Here is a 21,572-nt window from a genome sequence, read left to right as displayed (position 1 = left end):
CTGGCAATAGGGTAAGGTGTCTTTTTTTTTTTTTTTGGCTGTGTTGGGTCTTTGTTGCTGTGTGCAGGCTTTTCTCTAGCTGCGGCGAGTGGGGGATACTCTTCATTGCAGTGCGCGGGCTTCTCATTGCGGTGGCTTCTCTTGTTGCAGAGCACCAGCTCTAGGTTCACGGGCTTCAGTAGTTGTGGCACATGGGCTTCAGTAGTTGTGGCTCATGGGCTCTAGAGCACAGGCTCAGTAGTTGTGGCTCACAGGCTTACTTGCTCCGCAGCATGTGGGATATTCCCAGACCAGGGCTCGAACCCATGTCCCCTGCACTGGCAGGTGGGTTCTTAACCACTACGCCACCAGGGAAGTCCCAAGGTGTCTGTATTTTTAAATTTTTTTAAATTGCGTTAACAGTGGGTGTCAATATTAGATGTTTCGTTTGTACAGTATTACATTTCAAATTTTGTAAACCTTAACACAGGCTCACCACCAAAATTTTCCTCTCCCACTGTCACTACACATTTGACCACCTTTACCATTGTGCCTTGGCCCTTGACGTTTCCTCCCTGGTATCCACTACTCTGTTCTGTGAATCTATATGTTTGTTTTTGTCATTTGGTTTGTTCACCGATTTGTTGGTTTCTTTCCTTTTTGTTTGTTCTTACTATTCTACACAAGAGTGAAGTCCTTTGGTATTCACCTTCGGTCTCTGACTTTCTTCTTTAGCATCATAACAATAAGTTCTATCCATATTCTGGAAAATAACAAGATTTCAACTTTTTTTTACCGTTGAATAGATTTCCATAGAATATACATACTCTTGTTTCCTTATCCCTTTTTCCGTTGATTGGGAACTATGTCAAGGAGCATATATCTTTTGTTTTCTTCTAGGAGCTTTACAATTTCAGGTCTTATCTTCTAATCTTTCATCGATTTTCAGTTGAGTTTTAAGTATGGTGCCAGATAATGATCTAGATCATTTAACTTCAGTAGCAGTTTTGAGAACAGAGCCTGAAAAAATATATCCTTCTGAATGCTCTTATTACATGAAGATTCACATTCTAAGGAATTTAGCATCCTAGCATTCTGATTGATGTGGAGCACTGGATGAGCAGTTATGAAACGTTGGTGGGATTGTCTGTAGGCATTGAAAGCCTAAAAAATTATTCATTCATCCTCAGTTGAAACATGTATTTCACATTTTATAAGTGAGACACTGAGGGTGAAGGATTCAGAAAACAGTTCAGACCCTGCGTTGTGCCCCGTCTAAGCTAGCAGAGGAGAAAATAATTGTGTTACGTGAATTTGTATTTGAGAATTGCCTTCTCTGATGTCAGATGGGAGAGCCCAATTCTCAAGGAGTTATCAAACTTATGTTTGATTTTCAAATGCCTGGGCGTCAATATTAAATATGGCCTTTCCATAGCATAAGTATTTCTGTACATGTGGGGAAATCTTTTCTCACTCTTATCTATTAGACTGTGATACATGTAACCAAAGTCTCTAACTTCAGTCTCTCAAGGATGCAAATCCAAATTCACAGTCTGCCTAAAACTTATAACCAAGTCAGGGCCCTCATCTGTGGGTAGGTCTCTGGAGAGAATGGAGAAATATCTGGGCAGAGAAGTCAAAGTATCAGAAACCTGGATTTCCTTAGTAGTCGTGAGGTTTCATGACCCCATTTGTGTAGAGGGGGCAGGAGTGACTTGTAGGAATATGACGGTTTTCTCTTTCTTTTTACAGAGGAAATCCAAAAATTAAGATTGGCGAGAAGCACCGAGGAGGCGGGGAACATGGCCGGTCGTTACAGACAGCTGGGTCCCTGCAAACTCTCTCAAGCCCAGCAAGTGAGGAAGCAAAACCCGGGCGCAGGGAGGCAGGTGGCTCCCCCGCCAAAGGATGAAGACCCCAGGGTAAGTGGAGGCATGGACTCCGGAAACAGTGTTTGGGCCTGGAATACCTGGGTCCATAACTTCCTTGTCCAGCCCCATCCAAAGACAGCTGCCTTGGGACCTCATCCCCAGGGAGACCGGGCCGTTCAGAGACGGGGGCCACCTGACCCCTCCTTAGTGTGATGTCTGGCCTGCTTTTATCCAAATCCTTCAATCGGGGTCTTGCTGTGCACACTTGGAGCACCAGCCCTTCCTCCTTTGATGCTCCCTGGCAAAGGCTTTGGGAAGCACCACAGTATCATAAATATCCTCGCACCCAAGGGGCCGTGTGCTTCTGTCCTTTCTCCAGAACCAGTGTTCATCCCTCTCAATCTGTCCTTGTGTTCACTTTGGACACGCGCCTGTGAGTTCTGCTGACTCACTGACTTTGTTCTCCCCCACCCACAGGTGAAGTGTAGGGACTGCGGAGCCTTTGGGCACAAAGCGAGGAGCCTCAGGTGCCCCATGAAGCGCTGGCATGGGGCCCCGGCCCCCCAGCCCTTGGGCTCCAAACTCGGCAAGGAGAACCTGGAACCACGGAAGCTGCAGGACCTGCAGACCCCCGGGACCCCTAACACGGCTGAGAGAGAGAAGGGTGAAAGGCAAAGGTGAGCAGTGGGGTGGGTGGTACCCAAGCTTTGGGCTGAAATCGCGGAGACGGTTCCTCTCCTTCTCTACACTGGGTGCTGAGCCATCTCTAGACATGACAGGGAAAATAGGGAAACAGGAGCCATGTCCTGAGGGGTCCACACTCAGGAGCTCATAATATGCCTTGAAGTCACTGAGGGGTATGGAGAACACATGCAGTTTTGCACCTGACAGGCCCCAAAGCCATAGGGACAAATAGACAGAACTTCCTGGGAAACCCAGGAGGGAACCCTGGAGTTGGGGGAAGGACATGAGCGGGGCAGGAGTCTGCACCAAGCACAGGGATTCAGGTCCAGTGTCACCCCAGGACTTGGAAAGGGGCTGGGCCACAGCACCGTTGTTCCCAATTGTGACAAGAAAATTGGGTTTCTGCCCCTTAACGTGGTTTGTTTTGCAGGAAAGAAGAGCAGCAGAGGAAGCTGCTTCAGAGATTCCCCAGGAAACCCCAAGGGTGGCGGCAGCGGTACTGGAAGGAAGGGACAGAGTCCTGCCACTACCTGAGGGTCAGTCTCCCGGTTCCCGCGCTTTCTCCTTCTGGGGTAACCCAATTGGCCTCAGTCCCCTTCTGTGCGAGGGAGCAGGTCACGTTCTTTTCCAACCAATGGGATCACTTAGAGTACTTTTCAGATGCCATTTTCCTCGGTGTCTTTGATTTTGCATTCTTACTTGCATGGCTGGCAAGAATATGCTGTTTGGTAAATGGAAGTGATTTTATCAGCAGCATTCCGTAAGCAGAATCCTTTAAGTCAGAACACGAATCTGTACATTGTGGTTCATCCTCCAAAACTGGCCATCAAAACTTATTTGGCCATCAAAGTGCCTGCAAAACACCGAGTTGTGTACAGTCCTCGGAAGGGGGTATACAAAAAGCTTGTTTCCACTTACTTAACAGGAGACATTGTTAAACTCTTTCTATTTGCCTACTTGATGTATAAATGTCTCAAGGTGATATTGTAACTTTCTTTTTCATGAGCACCACTGAGGTTGAGTAGCTCATCACATACAATTAATTCCTATGAGATGGTTTTTGGTTAATTTATTTTTTCCTGGATGGAGAGAAGATTCTCACGTCTGGCCTTTCTGTTTGGTCTTCTCCTACAGCATCCAAACATGCCCACGCTCATCCAGGCATCCAAGAGGAAACCCCTCCAGGATCCAGATCTCCCAAGCAGGTCACCTGTCAGGAAAGATGACAGGAAATCCACCCACCCTGCAGTGTCTCTCATAAGCAGAAGTTTGGTCCAGGACTCCAAAAGCAGCATCAAGGCCCCAGGCAAGAGATCTGCCCAGATCCCCACCCAGACATGTCTGAACCCCCCAAAGAAACCTAGACTCAGCCCCATCCAGACTCCCCAGAAGAGCACTCTGACAGCAGATCTGGGGGCTTTCCAGAATCTCCCTCCTCCACCCAGTACAACTGGACATGGACCCACAGTGACCCCCCAAGTCAGCAGGAAGACACCTGCCCAGGGGCAAAGCCTTGCCCTCCAACCTCCACTGGACAGATCTCGCCCCAATAGTGTCCAAGCCTGCACCAGAGACCATCCTCCACCCATCAGCCACGTTCCAGGCCAGCCTCTCAGGATGCTCTTCGTGCGAGCAGACGAAGGCTGGTGGAGCTGCAGGTACGTGGCGCCTCCTGCCTTGCCTGGTCCTGAGCAGTCAGCCCCTCCTGCTCAGAACCCTCCCACTGGCAAGAAGCCTGAGGGGCACTGGGCCCCTGGCCCCCGGAGTGTCCTCTACGATGACCTTCAGGTGTCTTCTTCCTCTGAAGACAGCGACTGGGAGGGACACGCCTATGGCAACTAAGACTTGTCCTCCAGCCCCAGGTGCCCTGGAGGTGACTGTGCACCTGAAGAGGGGGAGTCACAAGGAGCAGCTGTTCCTGGAGAAGCAGCGATCCCCCACCCCTGCTGGGCAAAACGATGGTGGAAACCCAGATAACCCCCAGGGACACACACGTACACGCACTGCACTTTCTCCTGATGGAACTAGAGTCATCCGTCAGATGGTACTTATCGCACAGGAATGGCAAATTGTTTGTCAGTCTGAATCTATTTTAAGTAATTGAGGCAAATTCTAGGAGTAACTTTGAGCTATTGTGTAAATAGGAAGCTATGGTAGTAATCTGCATTTGGTGCAAACGTCTGAACTTTTGGAACCTGGCTAAAGGGCCCAACTCTGTGCTTTGCAGAAGGTCAGCAGTGCCCTGTCCTGAGATGAGACTCGTGGACTCTGTGGAGTCTTTCACTGTAAATCATGGTGGGGACACTCCCACGGCTCTGCTTCTTATGTTTCATTAAATGTTACTGTAAAGCTTTGTTTTCAAATTTTCTTTCAATTTTAATAAAGTTCTACCGTATAAGACATGTTGTACGTGGTTTTTATCTCTAAGCCTTGAAGATCATCTTAACATTTATTTTAACTCAAGATAGATTTTGTGGAGACTTCCCTGGTAGGCCAGTGGTTAAGACTCCCTGTTTCCAATGCAGGGGGCGCGGGTTCGAGCCCTGGTCAGGGAAGTAAGATCCCACATGCCGTGCGGCCAAAGAACAACAACAAAAAAAGAAAAAGTAAGATGGATTTTGTAACTGAGGGGAAAGGGGAGCTTGGGAGGACCTAAGGCTTATTAAAAATACAGAATCTCCGGCCCTCCCAGGTCCACGGGTCAACACATGCACATTAACAATGCACTGTGTCAATCCCCTGCATGGACGATGTGATAACGTGTAGGCTGCCTTATTCTCACACTGGGCCACACTGGACTCAGTTGGTGAATCTTAATAGGTGCATAAGCCTGAATCCTACTTCAAAAGGTATGAGTTTACGTTGTCTGTTTTGAGGCCCGGGCATTGGGATTGTAGCTGCTCTGGAGATGATTATATCATCTGGTTTGAGAACCACTGGAGGTGGTGGCAGTGAAATCACCTAGGTCACATGCTGCCTCTGTTCTCTAACAGGAAGAGACCTGAGCAGGTCCAAGAAAATGCACCGAGCTGTGTAGAGAGGGCTTCCCGGGCAGAGCAAACCACGTTCCTACCTCCACACAACAACTGTTTGGGGAGAGCAACTTCATTCCATAGAAGCCTGTACCTCAAGGGCAGCGAGCTGCTGGCTGAAGGCACAAGGTTGTTAAAATATGGGGAAAACAGAGCTGGCACACTTGGGGCCATGCCCAGACCTACTGGAACTTCTGAAATGACCTTTCTCTTTGTGACCTGGGTCTGACCCTATTCCTTATACTCCCTTATCTCATGACCTCAATCCTGTCCCAGTACTTTCTTACAGATTCTCACAAAACAAAACACCACTGATCCTTACTTCTGGCATTTCAAAGGGTGTGAATAGGCCCTGACAAATGTTCTATGTTATGGAATCCTCTGAGCATCACAGGATTGAAGAAGAGGAGCCTGCCACAGTAGCCATCTGGGGTTGGAACTGTGAGGGATGGGCTCCGTATTCTTGGACCTGCGAACACAGGGGACAGGGTTTCAGGACACAGGATGGGTTTAGTGAGACAGCATTGATCCGGGGCTCAATCGAAACACGTGTTGTCAGTTTTGAGAAGATGGTGCTCCTTCCATCTACCCAGGTGACAGCACACAGCTCATTATACACACTCGACCCAAAATATTCAGAGTAAGCAAAAACGGGTTCAATAATCTTCTACTTTCAAAAATAAAAAAAATCTTTCAAATAGCCCAGGGAAGAAAGATAATGAAAAATGTGAAATGACAATATAGGTAGAAAAAGCGAAAAAGTATGAGATGCCATCCACATCTTTAAAAAGGTATTTGAATTTATAACTCATCTCAAGATGTGTGAAATAGAACACGTGACAAATAGAGAATGAGAAAGAATGTATACAGGTGATATTGTATAGATATTAGATATATACAGTAGCACGTGTTCTTTTCAAGGAATTCCTAAGCCCTCCATCCTCACTGACCACTTCCTGGCCCCGTGAGGTCCCCGGAGCTGAGCCCTGTGTGGAGTCTCTGCCTCCTGAGGGAACGGACAAAAGACATGGAAAATACGTTCTGAAGCCTTTAGCGTGAAACAGTGCATTCCTTCCAGGCCGAGAAGGAGTTTCCCATTAGTTTCCATCTAAACAAAGGTTTCTAATTGCTGGAAGCAGCACAGTCCTGGAGCCAGAATTTCCCAGATCCAGGTGTAGATGGGTTTGTTTCTCCCCAAGGCCTCCGTACATGTCGAGCTGACAGGAGCTGACTTGCTGTCCTCACATGGTCTTTCCTCTTGCTCAGACCCCTGGTCTCTTCTCCTACTTCTAAGGGCACAGGTCAGGTTGAATTAGGGCCTCACCATAAGGCCACCAGAGTAAGGTAATCACAGCTGTAACTGCTAGCTCTCCGTGTAAAGTCACATTCTGATGTACTAAATGTTTGAGCTTCAACATGTGAACTGGGCGGGGGACACAATTCAGTCCATCACAGTCGGTTCATTCATTGTCAAGCCCTCTTGTTTCAACAAGGCTCCAGAATGACCCGATTTCTCTGTGTTGTGCTGATGACCAAGGGAAGGGGTCAGCCACACAGCGTTGGAACTGGACTGGAGAAACACACAGGCAGGAGAGGTCAGGACTTCCTGATGGGCTCAGAGAATACTCTCCTTGCTTGGGTGATGGGAGCATTTACAACGAGCCTCCAGGGCTATGTTACTCTCTCCGCCCTCTTTAGGAGAGTAAGAGCCGTTCCTTTGCTGCAATTATACGCAAAAATTTTGCTGGTTCTGGTGGGGTAAGGTCTCTGGGTCATCACTGCCAGCATAAGACGTTCCTGGCCCCTGGAGGTTAAATTTAAGAGCCTCAGACAGGGCAAGGCCATCCTCCCCAGGACAGCCTGGAGGCACAAGCAGCTGAGGTTCTGTGCCTGTATACATGGAGGGAGACCCTCGGTAGGATCTTCAATACTTATTTAAGGATAGAAGGTAGGTAGTTTTGATGACAGAAGTGGTAACCAGTGCAACTTTAAAAGATTAATATTCTGTAGTCCCAGACACAGGAAAAAGAGATATCCAAAGCATTTAATTTTATATTATTTTATCCCTAAGACATTGGTGCCTATAGAGAATTTTCCATTAAGGCAAAGGTTTTTTTGGCCACCATTTTTCAAATAACCATTTACCTACACACTTTCTAAGTGGAAAACTCTGTGAACCCAAAGGATATCTTCACATAGATTACAAACCCAACCTCTCCTCATCTCTAAGTGCACAAAAAACACAAACATTCTCCAAATACGAAATCCCTAACCTGTCCCAAGCCAGGCTGTATGCACACACAGCTGCATTCTCAGATATACACAATTACCCCCCCCCCCCACGCTCTGCACATAAACCACAAGATCTGTAACGAGAATGCCTCTTCTCTAAAGTTATGGAGCTTGTCCAGCCCACTGCTAACCAAGGACACACCACCGGACTTCTTTTGACAACCTACCAAATATGTGCAACACCAAATCCCCTAGAAAAATTGGCGCCGATAAATACCATTCTCCATCTCTGCCTAATGCACTCCAAGTTCAATACTGGAAAGTCATTCAACTGATTCATAAGAATTCCATAGTGCAAAAATTCAGACATCCTGCACCCCATCAACAAATGAGTCTTCAAACGCAGCACAAGTGGAAAGTCCTCAGACAGTTCTCAGACCCAGTAATCAACCCCACCCGCTCCAGTAACTTCACAGCGTACACCACACTCCTGAGAAGGAGGCACAAGTTGCCACTGAATATCGTGTCCCGTGAATGCTGCAGACACACAGTCCTTTCACAAGACTAGATTATTCACACCTGCAACACAATTTCCTATACACGACTGGGCTTGTGAGTGTGGGAGTGTGTGTGTGGAGTGTGTGTGTGGAGTGTGTGTGGAGTGTGTGTGTGAGTGTGTGTGTGGAGTGTGTGTGTGACTGTGTGTGTGAGTGTGTGTGTGGAGTGTGTGTGTGAGTGTGTGTGTGTGTGGAGTGTGTGTGAGTGTGTGTGTGAGTGTGTGTGGAGTGTGTGTGTGGAGTGTGTGTGTGAGTGTGTGTGTGGAGTGTGTGTGTGTGTGTGGAGTGTGTGTGTGAGTGTGTGTGTGGAGTGTGTGTGTGTGAGTGTGTGGAGTGTGTGAGTGTGTGTGTGACTGTAGTGTGAGTGTGTGTGTGTGGAGTGTGTGTGAGTGTGTGTGTGGAGTGTGTGTGTGAGTGTGTGTGAGTGTGTGTGACTGTGTGTGTGAGTGTGTGTGTGAGTGTGTGTGGAGTGTGTGTGGAGTGTGTGTGTGTGAGTGTGTGTGTGTGGAGTGTGTGTGTGAGTGTGTGTGTGGAGTGTGTGTGTGAGTGTGTGTGGAGTGTGTGTGGAGTGTGTGTGTGTGAGTGTGTGTGTGTGGAGTGTGTGTGTGAGTGTGTGTGGAGTGTGTGAGTGTGTGTGTGACTGTAGTGTGAGTGTGTGTGAGTGTGTGTGTGGAGTGTGTGTGTGAGTGTGTGTGAGTGTGTGTGACTGTGTGTGTGAGTGTGTGTGAGTGTGTGTGGAGTGTGTGTGGAGTGTGTGTGTGTGAGTGTGTGTGTGTGGAGTGTGTGTGTGAGTGTGTGTGTGGAGTGTGTGTGTGAGTGTGTGTGGAGTGTGTGTGGAGTGTGTGTGTGTGAGTGTGTGTGTGTGGAGTGTGTGTGTGAGTGTGTGTGGAGTGTGTGTGTGAGTGTGTGTGTGTGTGGAGTGTGTGTGAGTGTGTGTGTGAGTGTGTGGAGTGTGTGTGTGGAGTGTGTGTGTGAGTGTGTGTGTGGAGTGTGTGGAGTGTGTGTGTGGAGTGTGTGTGGAGTGTGTGTGTGTGTGTGGAGTGTGTGTGTGAGTTTGTGTGTGGAGTGTGTGTGTGTGTGTGTGTGGAGTGTGTGTGTGAGTGTGTGTGAGTGTGTGTGACTGTGTGTGGAGTGTGTGAGTGTGTGTGTGACTGTAGTGTGAGTGTGTGTGTGTGGAGTGTGTGTGAGTGTGTGTGTGGAGTGTGTGTGAGTGTGTGTGAGTGTGTGACTGTGTGTGTGAGTGTGTGTGTGTGTGTGGAGTGTGTGTGGAGTGTGTGTGTGTGGAGTGTGTGTGTGTGTGTGTGTGGAGTGTGTGTGTGGAGTGTGTGTGAGTGTGTGGAGTGTGTGTGTGAGTGTGTGGAGTGTGTGTGTGTGTGTGTGGAGTGTGTGTGTGAGTGTGTGTGTGGAGTGTGTGTGTGAGTGTGTGTGTGTGTGGAGTGTGAGTGTGTGTGGAGTGTGTGTGTGTGGAGTGTGTGTGTGTGAGTGTGTGTGTGGTGTGTGTGAGTGTGTGTGGAGTGTGTGTGTGTGTGGAGTGTGTGTGTGAGTGTGTGTGTGACTGTGTGTGTGACTGTGTGTGTGGAGTGTGTGAGTGAGTGTGTGTGTAACTGTGTGTGTGTGTGTGTGAGTGTGTGTGTGGAGTGTGTGTGTTTGCAGATGTGCAGCAGAGCTTACTGCAGTGCATCCAGAGACCTCAGCTTCTTCTCGTTCTTCTTCTTGGAAGCTCTGTCCTTCCCTCTGAGACAAGGGATGTGGCCGATGTGTACTGGTCCCTGAGGTGCGGTGCCTCTGGCTGGATTGTTGAGCAGGTAGTTTTCCTGTTCAGGAAGTTTCATTTTCATCCCATCTCCATATTTCGACGGGTGAATCACGACAGCATGGGCAGGCAAGGTAGACTCGATCTTCCTGTGGTTGGATTCAGGCTGAGGTCGGTTGTGTTCTCGGCGGCATCTCCACTGCTCTAAGGTGATTTCTTGAACATCTGTTTCCCCCAGGTGCTCCTCCGGCCCAGGAACTCTGATGCTGGTGTCTCTTCCAGGTTCCCCGTGGGCTGCATCCATGCCTGCGGGGTCAGCCCCAGGGATGTCGGTGCCCCTCCCGGTGACGGTCCCCCACCGTCTCCTTCCAATGCACTCTTCTGGACGTAAAAGAGGACATAGGCACTTTGGCTCAGGGCAGAAGCCACGTCACAGGCGGTGGTGACCTTGGTATCGTCCATTTTATACCACTGGCCGTTCCCAGCTCTGACGTAACAGAAGTAGGGCTGTCGGTGACCACTGCCCCCGGAGTGCGCCAGCGCCGCATAGAACACATAATCCAGTGGTCCTGCCTCCTGCTGCGACACGTATGGCTGCAAGTCGAAGCACCCGGGATAGAGGACTTTCTTACCCATTTTGTCACCTGTGAAATCTGAAGAACCGTTTCAGCACAAGGGTCAGGACCTTGGGGTGCTGTGCAAAGTCAACCTCTTGGTGGCAGGCACCTTCTTGAGACAAACACTACAATGATGGGCATTTTCCCCGTCCAGCTTTTCGGGCTTCTCCAACTCTCTCGAAGCGTGGTTCACACTCTGAGCTGCCATGATATCCAGGGTGCTGTCCAGATAAGGGTCAGAAGGGTCTATTGGTAGACTACCTAAAATATGTTTACTTGTCAGCATCATGCACAAATATGTTGAGAGAGGAAAACAGCGTTCGGGTAATGAGGATACATTTAGCTTAGCCCCTCCAAAAGAAATAAAAGGAAGACCGCTGGAATAAGTGGGGTGTGTGTGTGTGTGTGTGTATTTATAAGTACCTTTAGGCATGCACATTTTCAAAGTACTAATATTCTTAAAGTATTATGGTTTGTACTTAACAAAAAGATTTCTGCCATTTTCTTAAATGAAAAGCAAACTTTTGATCACTTTCTCAATTCCCTGAATATCCTTGGCAATCTTTCCCAACAGATTCCCTTGATGGTTTAGAATTCAGAAGGAAGTCATTCATGAATGTATCCACCTTGCAATGGAGTGAATTAACAGTGAATTAACAGTGTCATTTACACTGAATTAACAGTGAATTAACAGTGTCATTTACATTAAGTTTTCCATTATGTGGAAGAAAATTTTCTGTACAACGTTCACACTTTATGTAGACAGAACTCCCTTCTCAAATGCCAGTATTTACGGAGGGCCAAAAAATATTGAACAAAAAGATTATCATCCTGTGGTTTTGTTTCTACACTTTTGCTCTTCCTCTATTTTAACTCATCAATATAATGATCACGAGGGTAATTAGAAATATATTAGTCTACCTATGTTGGTCACTTAAACTGTGACAATGTAAATCCTTGTCAATCACTTGGGGGAATCTGTTTCCTAATCTCCATTTCCTTAAGTTGATTACTATTATTATTATTATTATTATTATAACAGCCATCATAGCATTAATATCATTAACATCATCATCACTATCATTATTATCATTATTTTTATTATTACACTACTTACTATAGATTATCTTTTGCATACTGCTCTATTCAAAAGTGTTTTGGATTTGCTGAAGATGATTCCTGAGGGTTCTCCCCACAGACACACACACAGCAGCCCTTCGACTGCAGCTTTACTGCCGGCACCTGTTGGCTGGACGAGGCTCATGAAATCCTGCACGTTCCCCTCAGGGAACGGTGAGCAGCCCAGGCTGGAAGGGGAGCTTTGAAGAGCATGTCCATGGGCCACCTGAGCCTATAGGACAACTGATGAGTCCTATTGAGGGCCCAGAAACAGCTGTGTCGCCCAGGAAGTCAGGGAGGGTATGCTTGCCCACCATAGCGACATTGTCAAGGTTACTCTGGGGGCCCAGGAACTACTCTTGCCCTCCTTGAGAGGCTGGAGATGGCATCCCTGCCCCCAGCATCTTCAGAATTTTCTTCTCAGATCAGGAACCCAGGAACCACCACTGCTGGAAACAGAGGTGCACAGAGGTCATCTTATCCCCCCCTGAGCCTCTAGAATGTTCTCAGTTCCCACGGGTGCCCAGGAAAGGCCGGTGCCAACCTTGAAGGCATGGAGAATGTGGTTCGCTCGCCCAAGCAACTGCAGGAAGTTTTCAGTCCACCTGGCAACTGGGAAACTGGTGCGGCCAGTCCCTTCTGCCCTTGCTGGCCAGATGATGACCTTGGACAGTGTAGATGCAAATGGAGGGGCCTGGACTTCAAGGTGCCCAGAAAGAGAAGGACCGACAGCAGGCGAGGTCTGGGCAGTGCTGGGGGCTTCATGTCTGACGTCTGAACGCTGACTGTGGATGTGCATTCTTGTCTTCTTTGCCTGGAGAAGCTGAAAAAAGTTCTGGAGATGAATGGTGGTGATGGTTGCACCACAGTGTAAATGTACTTGAGGTCCCTGAACTGTATGACCATAAATGATTAAAATGGTAAGTTTATATACATTTTACCATGCTGAAAAATCGTAACTCCAAAGAGATGGACAGTAGAACACACATTGCCTTAAGGGATGAGGAGATACAGATGGCATAGTAGGGAGAAGAAAGTGTAATAATCTGCTGTTTTCAGATGGAATGTCCTATAAATATCAATTAAATCTATCTGGTCAATTGTGTCATTTAAAGCTTGTGTTTCCTTATTAATTTTCTGTCTGGATGATCTGTCCATTGGTGTAAGTGAGGTGTTAAAGTCCCCCACTATTTTTGTGTTACTGTCGATTTCCTCTTTTATAGCTGTTAGCAGTTGCCTTATGTATTGAGGTGCTCCTATGTTGGGTGCATATATATTTATAATTGTTATATCTTCTTGGATTGATCCCTTGATCATTATGTAGTGTCCTTCCTTGTCTCTTGTAACATTCTTTATTTTAAAGTCTATTTTATCTGATATGAGTGTTGCTACTCCAGCTTTCTTTTGATTTCCATTTGCATGGAATATCTTTTTCCATCCCCTCACTTTCAGTCTGTATGTGTCCCTAGGTCTGAAGTGGGTCTCTTGTAGACAGCACATATACAGGTCTTGTTTTTGTATCTGTTCAGTGAGCCTGTGTCTTTTGGTTGGAGCATTTAATCCATTCATGTTTAAGGTAATTATTGGTATGTATGTTCCTATGACCATTTTCTTAATTGTTTTGGGTTTGTTTTTGTAGGCCCTTTTCTTCTCTTGTGTTTCCCACTTAGAGAAGGTCCTTAAGCATCAGTTGTAGAGCTGGTTTGGTGGTGCTGAATTCTCTTAGCTTTTACTTGTCTGTAAAGCTTTTGATTTCTCCGTCAAATCTGAATGAGATCCTTGCTGGATAGAGTAATCTTGATTGTAAGCTCTTCCCTTTCATCACTTTAAGTATATCATGCCACTCCCTTCTGGACTGTAGAGTTTCTGCTGAGAAATCAGCTGTTAACCTTATGGGAGTTCCCTTGTATGTTATTTGTCATTTTTCCCTTGCTGCTTTCAATAATTTTTCTTTGTCTTTATTTTTTGCCAATTTGACCAACTATGTGTCTCGGCGTGTTTCTCCTTGGGTTTATCCTGCCTGGGACTCTCTGCGCTTTCTGGATTTGGGTGGCTATTTCCTTTCCCATGTTAGGAAAGTTTTCAACTATAATCTTGTCAAATATTTTCTCAGGTCCTTTCTCTCTCTCTTCTTCTGGGACCCCTATAATGCGAATGTTGGTGTGTTTAATGTTGTCCCAGAGGTCTCTTAGGCTGTCTTCATTTCTTTTCATTCTTTTTTCTTTATTCTGTTCTGTTGCAGTGAATTCCACCATTCTGTCTTCCAGGTCACTTATCCATTCTTCTGCCTCAGTTATTCTGCTATTGATTCCTTCTTGTACATTTTTCATTCCAGTTATTGTATTGTTCATCTGTTTGTGTGTTGTTTAATTCTTCCAGGTGTTTGTTCTTTAATTCTTCTAGGTCTTTGTTAATCATTTCTTGCATCTTCTCAATCTTTGCTTCCATTCTTTTTGCAAGGTCCAGGATCATCTTCACCATCATTATTCTGAATTCTTTTTCTGGAAGGTTGCCTATCTCCACTTCATTTAGTTGTTTTTCTGGGGTTTAATCTTGTTCCTTCTTTTGGTACATAGTGCTCTGTCTTTTAATTTTGTCTGTCTTTCTGTGAATGTGGTTTTCATTCCACAGGCTGCAGGATTGTAGTTCTTCTTGCTTCTGCTGTTTGCCCTCTGGTGGATGAGGCTATCTAAGAGGCTTGTACAAGCTTCCTGATGGGAGGAACTAGTGTGGGTAGAGCTGGGTGTTGCTCTGGTGGGCAGAGCTCAGTAAAACTTTAATCTGCTTGTCTGCTGATGGGTGGGGCTGAGTTTGCTTCCTGTTGGTTGTTTGGCCTGAGGTGACCCAGCACTGGAGCCTACAGGCCCTTTGGTGGGGCTAATGGCGGACTCCAGGAGGGCTCACACCAAGGAGTACTTCCCAGAACTTCTGCTGCCAGTGTCCCCGCCCACAGGGTGAGCCACAGCCACCCCCCGCCTCTGCAGGAGACCCTCCAACACTAGCAGGTAGATCTGGTTCAGTCTCCCCTGGGGTCACTGCTCCTTCCCCCGGGTCCTGATGCACACACTACTTTGTGTGTGCCCTCCAAGAGTGGAGTCTCTGTTTCCCCCAGTCCTGTCAAAGTCCTGCAATCAATTTCCACTAGGCTTCAAAGTCTGATTCTCTAGGAATTCCTCATCCCGTTGCCGGACCCCCAGGTTGGGAAGCCTGACATGGGGCTCAGAACCTTCACTCCAGTGGGTGGACTTCTGTGGTATAAGTGTTCTCCAGTTTGTGAGTCACCCACCCAGCAGTTATGGGATTTGATTTTACTGTGATTGTGCCCCTCCTACCATCTCATTGTGGCTTCTCCTTTGTCTTTGGATGTGGGGTATCTTATTTGGTGACTTCCAGTGTCTTCCTGTTGATGACTGTTCAGCAGGTAGTTGTGATTCTGGTGCTCTTGCACAAGGGAGTAAGCGCACATCCTTCTACTCTGCCATCTTGAACTAATCCTCTATACATTTTTTCTAAGTCCACTAGGGGGAAATACTGCTCTTGGCTTTCTAGAAAGTGTCACCACCTGTCCCTGCAGGTATTTTCTATCTCAGCTCAGAACCAGAAAGCCAACACTGCCAAAAATTGAGGTGCAGTTCGGGCATTCTAGGACCACCTGCGCCTCTGGAAACATTCTCAGTCCCCTCATTGGCCCCAGAAATTCTGTTACTAAACTGGACGGCACAGAGGTGCCGACATGCCTGTCCACCACCCGCGGATTTGTCTAAGTGTTGCAAGAAGCCCTCACGTTCTATAAATCGACCACAAAATCATCCATAATAAGAAAAAAAGATGAATAGTGTTACTAATAAATACTAATAAAATAATGAATGCTACTAATAAAATACTAATAAATAATGACTAACAATGACAACAAAAATTGAGGGCCATCATAAAGATAATAATAATACCACCACTATTAATGATAATAAAAATAAACCTTAAGGTAATGGGAGATTACAGACTCTCCTGTATGACTGACCAGGTACTAATTTCTGGCCTCATGGGATATTTTGGCTTCAGAGTCCAAGGTCTGTGCAAAGAGAAAAGAAAGTAAGGCAGAACGTAGCAGGAAAAGAGAATACAAAAACAAGGAGGAGGAGGACACAGGTGACCTTGGGAACTCTGGCACAAACCCCGGAGGACAAATCTCACAGGGATGTCCTAAGGGACAGAGACAGAGGGACTTTGGTCCTGAGCCTCCCTACCCCTCCACACCCACTGATTTCAGAAGTTCTACCCCGGGAACTGCAGGCGAGGAATGCAGGACCACATACCCACAGCCGGAGCGCAAGCCCCAGCTACACCCACAGGAAGCCCCAGCCTCTTCTCAGCCCTCACACCTGCATGCCCTCTGCCAGCTCTTCCTCCAGAACCCTGGGGGTCCAGACAGCTGGCTGCTGTGTATCTCAGAGGCGGGGTACAGGAAGGTGTCAGTGACAGCTGTTTCTCGACCAGCAGGGGGCGGCATAGGCCAACGAGTGGTTCTAGAACTCCCCGACCAGCTCGCTTGCTCAGGCTGAGGGTCACCACCCCCCCCACGCCTCTCAGTGCAGCACCATTTCCAGGTAAGCGCTGTTACCATTTACTTAGGCACTCAGGTTAAACTTACTGGATTACTCACATGTGCCCACTTTCATTATAAACGTCATCATGGCCCTATACTTCGTCTCTCAAACATTCTCCATCCTCTCTCTCTGTACACTCACATTGGTTTAGTCTGGAGCCTCATCTAGGGTCTATTACTGCAACAGCCTTCTTCCAAATAGATTGCTCTGTCTATTTAGTTACTTGTCCTGGCCAATTCCGGAGTTGTTTTTATAAAATTGGAATCTAATTTTGCACAGATTAAGGTGTGCGCTTCACCTTTCTGTGCTGCACACAGGCAGGTGCACGTGCGTACACACACACACACACACACACACACACACACACAAAATGTTGTTGTCAGTCATAAAAGTCAAGCATGAGTTTTATTCTGAGACAAGAGCACTTAGAATACTCTAATATAAGAGCTAGAAAGAAGCTGAGAGGTGACCTAAGTTGATATTTTCCATTGAGTATTCCAGAATACATTTCAGAATTGGTTCCTGGGAAATTCGTTAAAAATGCAGACTTCTGGGCTTCCCTGGTGGCGCAGTGGTTGAGAATCTGCCTGCCAATGCAGGGGACACGGGTTCGAGCCCTGGTCTGGGAGGATCCCACATGCAGCAGAGCAACTGGGCCCGTGAGCCACAACTACTGAGCCTGTGCGTCTGGAGCTTGTGCTCCGCAACAAGAAAGGCCGCGACAGTGAGAGGCCCGTGCACCGCGATGAAGAGTGGCCCCTGCTCGCCGCAACTAGAGAAAGCCCTCGCACAGAAACGAAGACCCAACACAGCCAAAATAAATAAATAAATAAATAGCGTTCCCTTTTAAAAAAAAAGCAGACTTCTAGGAATTAGAAGGCATACCTAGACTTGTAGGCACCCTACCAAACTAACATTGCCTGGAGTGGGTCGACGTGTCTGCATTTTGAAGCAACTTTCCCAGTTGTTTTTATGCATAATGATCGAGAGTCTCTTGATTGCGACCCAACAGACCTAAGTCTGTATGGGCGCTATTGAGATTCAAGGGGGATGGCCCTCCTGCCGACGTCTGGACCTCTGCTGAGGAGCAGGCCTAGAGGCTGGAACTTAGACCCAGACCCCCTGCCTTCATGTTCAGAGGCATCTGACTGCCCTCCCAGTGTTGTATGCACTTGATACGCTTTTGAGAGTAAATGACCACAGGATTCAACTTCCTCCTCAGCCCTGAGGAGCAAAGTCTGGTCTTAACAATAGGGAGCTTGCACCTTATTGGGAGGTAAGCGTCTGTTAAGCAAACTAACATACGTGTGGTTAGTGTATCCTGAGCAGGGCACTGTGGGCTTTCGGACCAGGAGTGAGTGGGGCGATTAATCACGAGGAGGGCTAGCAAAGCCTGGGAAGTACTCACTAACACAATGTCTAGTCACTAACTAAACCAAGTGGTTTCTGTACACAGCCCGACTCCTTGTAACTGAATATAGATAGCTCTTCGCTCGGACGCTTTACCTGGGGCCAAAGTGTTTGTAGCTTATGTTCCCATTTAACAGTGTTTTCTGGTCAGAAGTGTGCGCCCACATCTCCCTAATGAACTGAGCGTCCAACAAGGATTCTCAGCCTTCTTGCAAAGGCCATTCTGTGTGCGTAGAACACTTCTGTCCACAAGTGCCCTGATGAGGTAGAGGAGGGCACTTGATATCCGGCCAAAGACATTCCGCAGGTGCAGGGAGCCGCAGACGGAAGTTTTCTCTGCCTCTCGGAAATGAAGCCAAGCCTTCTCCTCTCTCCAGCCACGAGGACTGCTGTTCCCCTGCTTACCATTCTCTTCTTTATGGGCCAAGCCCCACCAGGTAACAAAACAAACTCTGCCGAAGCTCTGGTAAGAGTAGGGTGCCTGAGGCCTTACAGGGGTCCAGTGTTCACAGCGACACCCGCCTCACCTCTGCCCTGAGCAGCGGTCTTGTGGGAAACCTGGGAAGTCCTGCAGCCACCTGACTCAGTAGCTCTCCACAGCAGCTCTCTGTTAGAGGGCATGAAGCCAAGGGCGTTTCAAGCGCTTGAAACCCTCTTTGTTCCAGCACTGAAGATGAATTATTTAGGCAAGTTTACTAGCAGTTTCTAGATCTAGGTAACAAAAAAATGAGGCATTATTCTACTAAATCTTGGTCTCCAAAACTCCTCTACTTTCAGCAAAAATTAGCATCCTAAGATGCTGATATAAGAGCTATGCCAAAGTTATAGGGGCAGAGGGATTGGTGAGGGGGTCTCCTTGAAAGGCCTGCTCTGAGTCCGAGAGACCTCCAACCCGCTGCCCCTTAATACGGTTGGCCGCCCAGCCTTGATGATGCCCCTGAAGGCTCCATGCCAACCTCGGGCTATCCTCTTCCTTTTCAACATCTGTTCTCCTAAAGTAGAACTTTGAACACAGGGGTCAAGATGGCACTGCAGTGAGCGCACCCCCTGCATTCTGCATGCGAACGTGGATCACAGGTACAGGCACAGACGTATATCTCCGGGACATGTAGATCTAAGGAGGGATGAGCGACGTACTGCTCTACATCAAGAGGACTGTCTTACCTTTTCCTGAGAATTCAGGGTCTCAAGGGTTGGGAAGGAGTAGGAAGGTAGACAGATGCGTGAATGGGGACAGTCCTCATATAAGGAGCGGTAGCCTACTTAATCCCAGCCCTGTTATTCATCTCAAATTCCTTGCGGACTGTGGGGTGGTGGATGTATTTCACTATATTCTGCATTCACACACACAGAATATTACTATTCTGGTTACAGGTAAAAACTCAGATGAAAACCTTGAATAGACAGCCTCAAACACTTAGGACTAATGTGATCCCATGATTTTCCTTCCAAAGCCTGCTCTGACCATCAGATCCTTCAAGGCTTAGTGCCTTAAGTTTTCAACCCCTGTGATACTTCTTTTGTCTTTCTTTCAGCCGTGCTTTATTTCTCTCTGGCTCTCACTTACGAAACCTCTCCTTCATCCTTGTGCCAATGCTCTATTTTGAGGGCTAGTTGACTCTTCCCTGTACTATCTAGCAACCAAGGTTACTGGCCTATGATTTCTTGGAAGTCAAAGGCCATCATATCTTTTTTTTCTTTGTATGCCTGCTTCCCAGTAAGGGCCTCACATTCAGTGGATGCTTGACAAATACCCATTAATGATTGCTTTGTGAACAGTAAAGAGTTAAATTCAATTTAATGCATTTGACTTTCAGCTGAATTCAATGGACTTTTGTCGAATGTCTATGAATGCCCTATACTGATTTGAAGCTATTCAAGAATTGGCTTTTATGTTCCAGAATAGGAAAATCTCGAAGTGTTGGTTTTGAGACCTCTTTTAATGTCGGCAAAGAGCTTAAGAAGTTGTCAGGGGAAAAAAAAAAAAAAAAAAGTTGTCAGGGGAAAGGTGCACTTTGTGACATACAGGGATGGCTCAGAATCAAGCCACTTTCGAAACTGAGCCCCTCACTGTGTATGACCCCACCCCCGAAACACTAATATATTAGGACATAAGTCAAATACTAGTCAATGCTTTTAACAAGGATGCTTGTTTAGCCTTTGAGAATCTTAATGTATGCAGTGATTCCTGCAGCAGATTGCAACCTCAAAGACCAGCGCCAGGGAGAGAGGCAGTGAGTGCAGCCTCAGGATGCAAGAAATACTGACATGGGTACTGTTTGCATATTACATATGTAGGAATATTGTTCCCTTCCCCCAGAAAAATATCCTCTCTAATAATTTCCTTGATGTATATTATCTTTTGGATTTGTATTTCATTTCCACTTTTGAAAGACACACACATACACACACACTTATAGAAAGAGCGATATCTCTAAAAAGTTTCTTCTACTCTAGGAAAACCAGCAGTACAAGACTAATATTAAATAAAAACTGACCTCTGTCATCGGTGTTAGGAGATAATAAGGATCGAGAAAGACCCAGAAGAACTGGGGTGTGTGTGCCCTGGCATGGGGGCAGGGCTGCCCACGGCTGGCCTTTTGTTACTTAGATGTGCTCAATATTGCCAGATTTTACAGCAATGCCCCAAATCCAAATTTTTGTGTGAAAGCAGATTTTTAAGAAATCAAATGACAATGAAAAATCCATACAAGACTGTTTCCAGATACTCCCTCCTCCCATGTAATTCAATAAAAATTCAGGGACACCAGGAAATAGTTACCACAACTCTCTTCTCTGTGCAGGCGGGGCCAGTTTCAAGGAAGTCTGTGAGCGTCCGTCCAAACGGCTCCTGCCAGGAATTCTGCATCGACTCAGAAATCCAGGCTGGGAGATGTTTGGACGGCCGACCATGCTGTCTGCCCATGGTGCACGTACCTGAAGTCGACCCTACTACACCCAAGGAGCACTGACGCCCTTCTTAAGCTTTTTGTTTGTTTGGATGTTTTATTCTCACTCTCTCGTTCGTTTTTGCTCTCGCCTCTCTTTCTGTCTTTGTTCTCACAGGGATTCTTAGTGAGTTCTCAATAAGTAAAAAAACAAAACTTGCAAACACAAAACCTATTTTAAGAATTCGTACGATGTATTTTCACTTGGTCGTGGTTTGGTCTCCATTTTCTGTATGGCCTCAATGAGCTCCAGGTTGGGTGGGGGAACTTTTTTCTTCCCTACGGTTTTTGCCTGGCCCGGCAGCCCTCCACCCTTCATGTGGGGACACTACTCGCCTTCCCCACTTGGAAAATGCACGACTTCATTCCATGCAGGCTTGTGGGGTCTCCCTCCCTATCAAAAGGGCAGATCACAGGAAACCTGCATAATCAGATTTCCCAGACTTTGCCAGCAAGCTGAATGTGGACAGAGCAACACCCAGATAAAAGACAATTTCTTCTCACACCCTTTTCAAAGCCAGTCCTCTGGGTTCCCTTTTTTCCACATTCTCACCAACACTTTTTCTCTTTTCTCTTTTGACAATAGCCATCCTAACAGGTGGGGGATGGTATCTCACTGTGCTTTTGACTTGCATTTCCCTGATGAATAGTAATGTTGAGCAATTTTTCACATACCCATTAGCCTTTTGTATGACTTCTTTGGAAAAACGTCTATTCTGGTCCTTTGCCCGATTTTTTAATATACATATTTATCGCAAAATGGTTA

General features: G+C 46.8%; 2 protein-coding genes and 1 long non-coding RNA gene across 3 annotated transcripts in view; 2 read left to right on the top strand and 1 right to left on the bottom strand.

Annotated features, from left to right (window-relative positions):
* LOC132356707 (uncharacterized) overlaps positions 1-21,572 on the bottom strand; it is a 123,538-nt gene that overhangs the window by 53,173 nt on the left and 48,793 nt on the right. The window lies entirely within an intron of this gene.
* LOC132356710 (putative protein FAM90A26) lies at positions 1,782-4,376 on the top strand. Its single transcript, XM_059909799.1, has 4 exons — positions 1,782-1,901; positions 2,328-2,527; positions 2,965-3,070; positions 3,669-4,376. Exons 1-4 carry the CDS (start codon positions 1,782-1,784, stop codon positions 4,374-4,376), a joined length of 1,134 nt encoding a protein of 377 aa, XP_059765782.1.
* DEFB108B (defensin beta 108B) lies at positions 12,398-20,830 on the top strand. The gene is given in 3 exon segments (XM_059909585.1): positions 12,398-12,467; positions 20,663-20,694; positions 20,696-20,830. Coding segments are annotated over 3 exon segments (237 nt in total).

The sequence above is a fragment of the Balaenoptera ricei genome, chromosome 21 (assembly GCF_028023285.1).
Source record: "Balaenoptera ricei isolate mBalRic1 chromosome 21, mBalRic1.hap2, whole genome shotgun sequence".
NCBI classification, from domain to species: Eukaryota; Metazoa; Chordata; class Mammalia; order Artiodactyla; family Balaenopteridae; genus Balaenoptera; species Balaenoptera ricei.
This window is presented reverse-complemented; position numbering and strand designations above follow the sequence as displayed.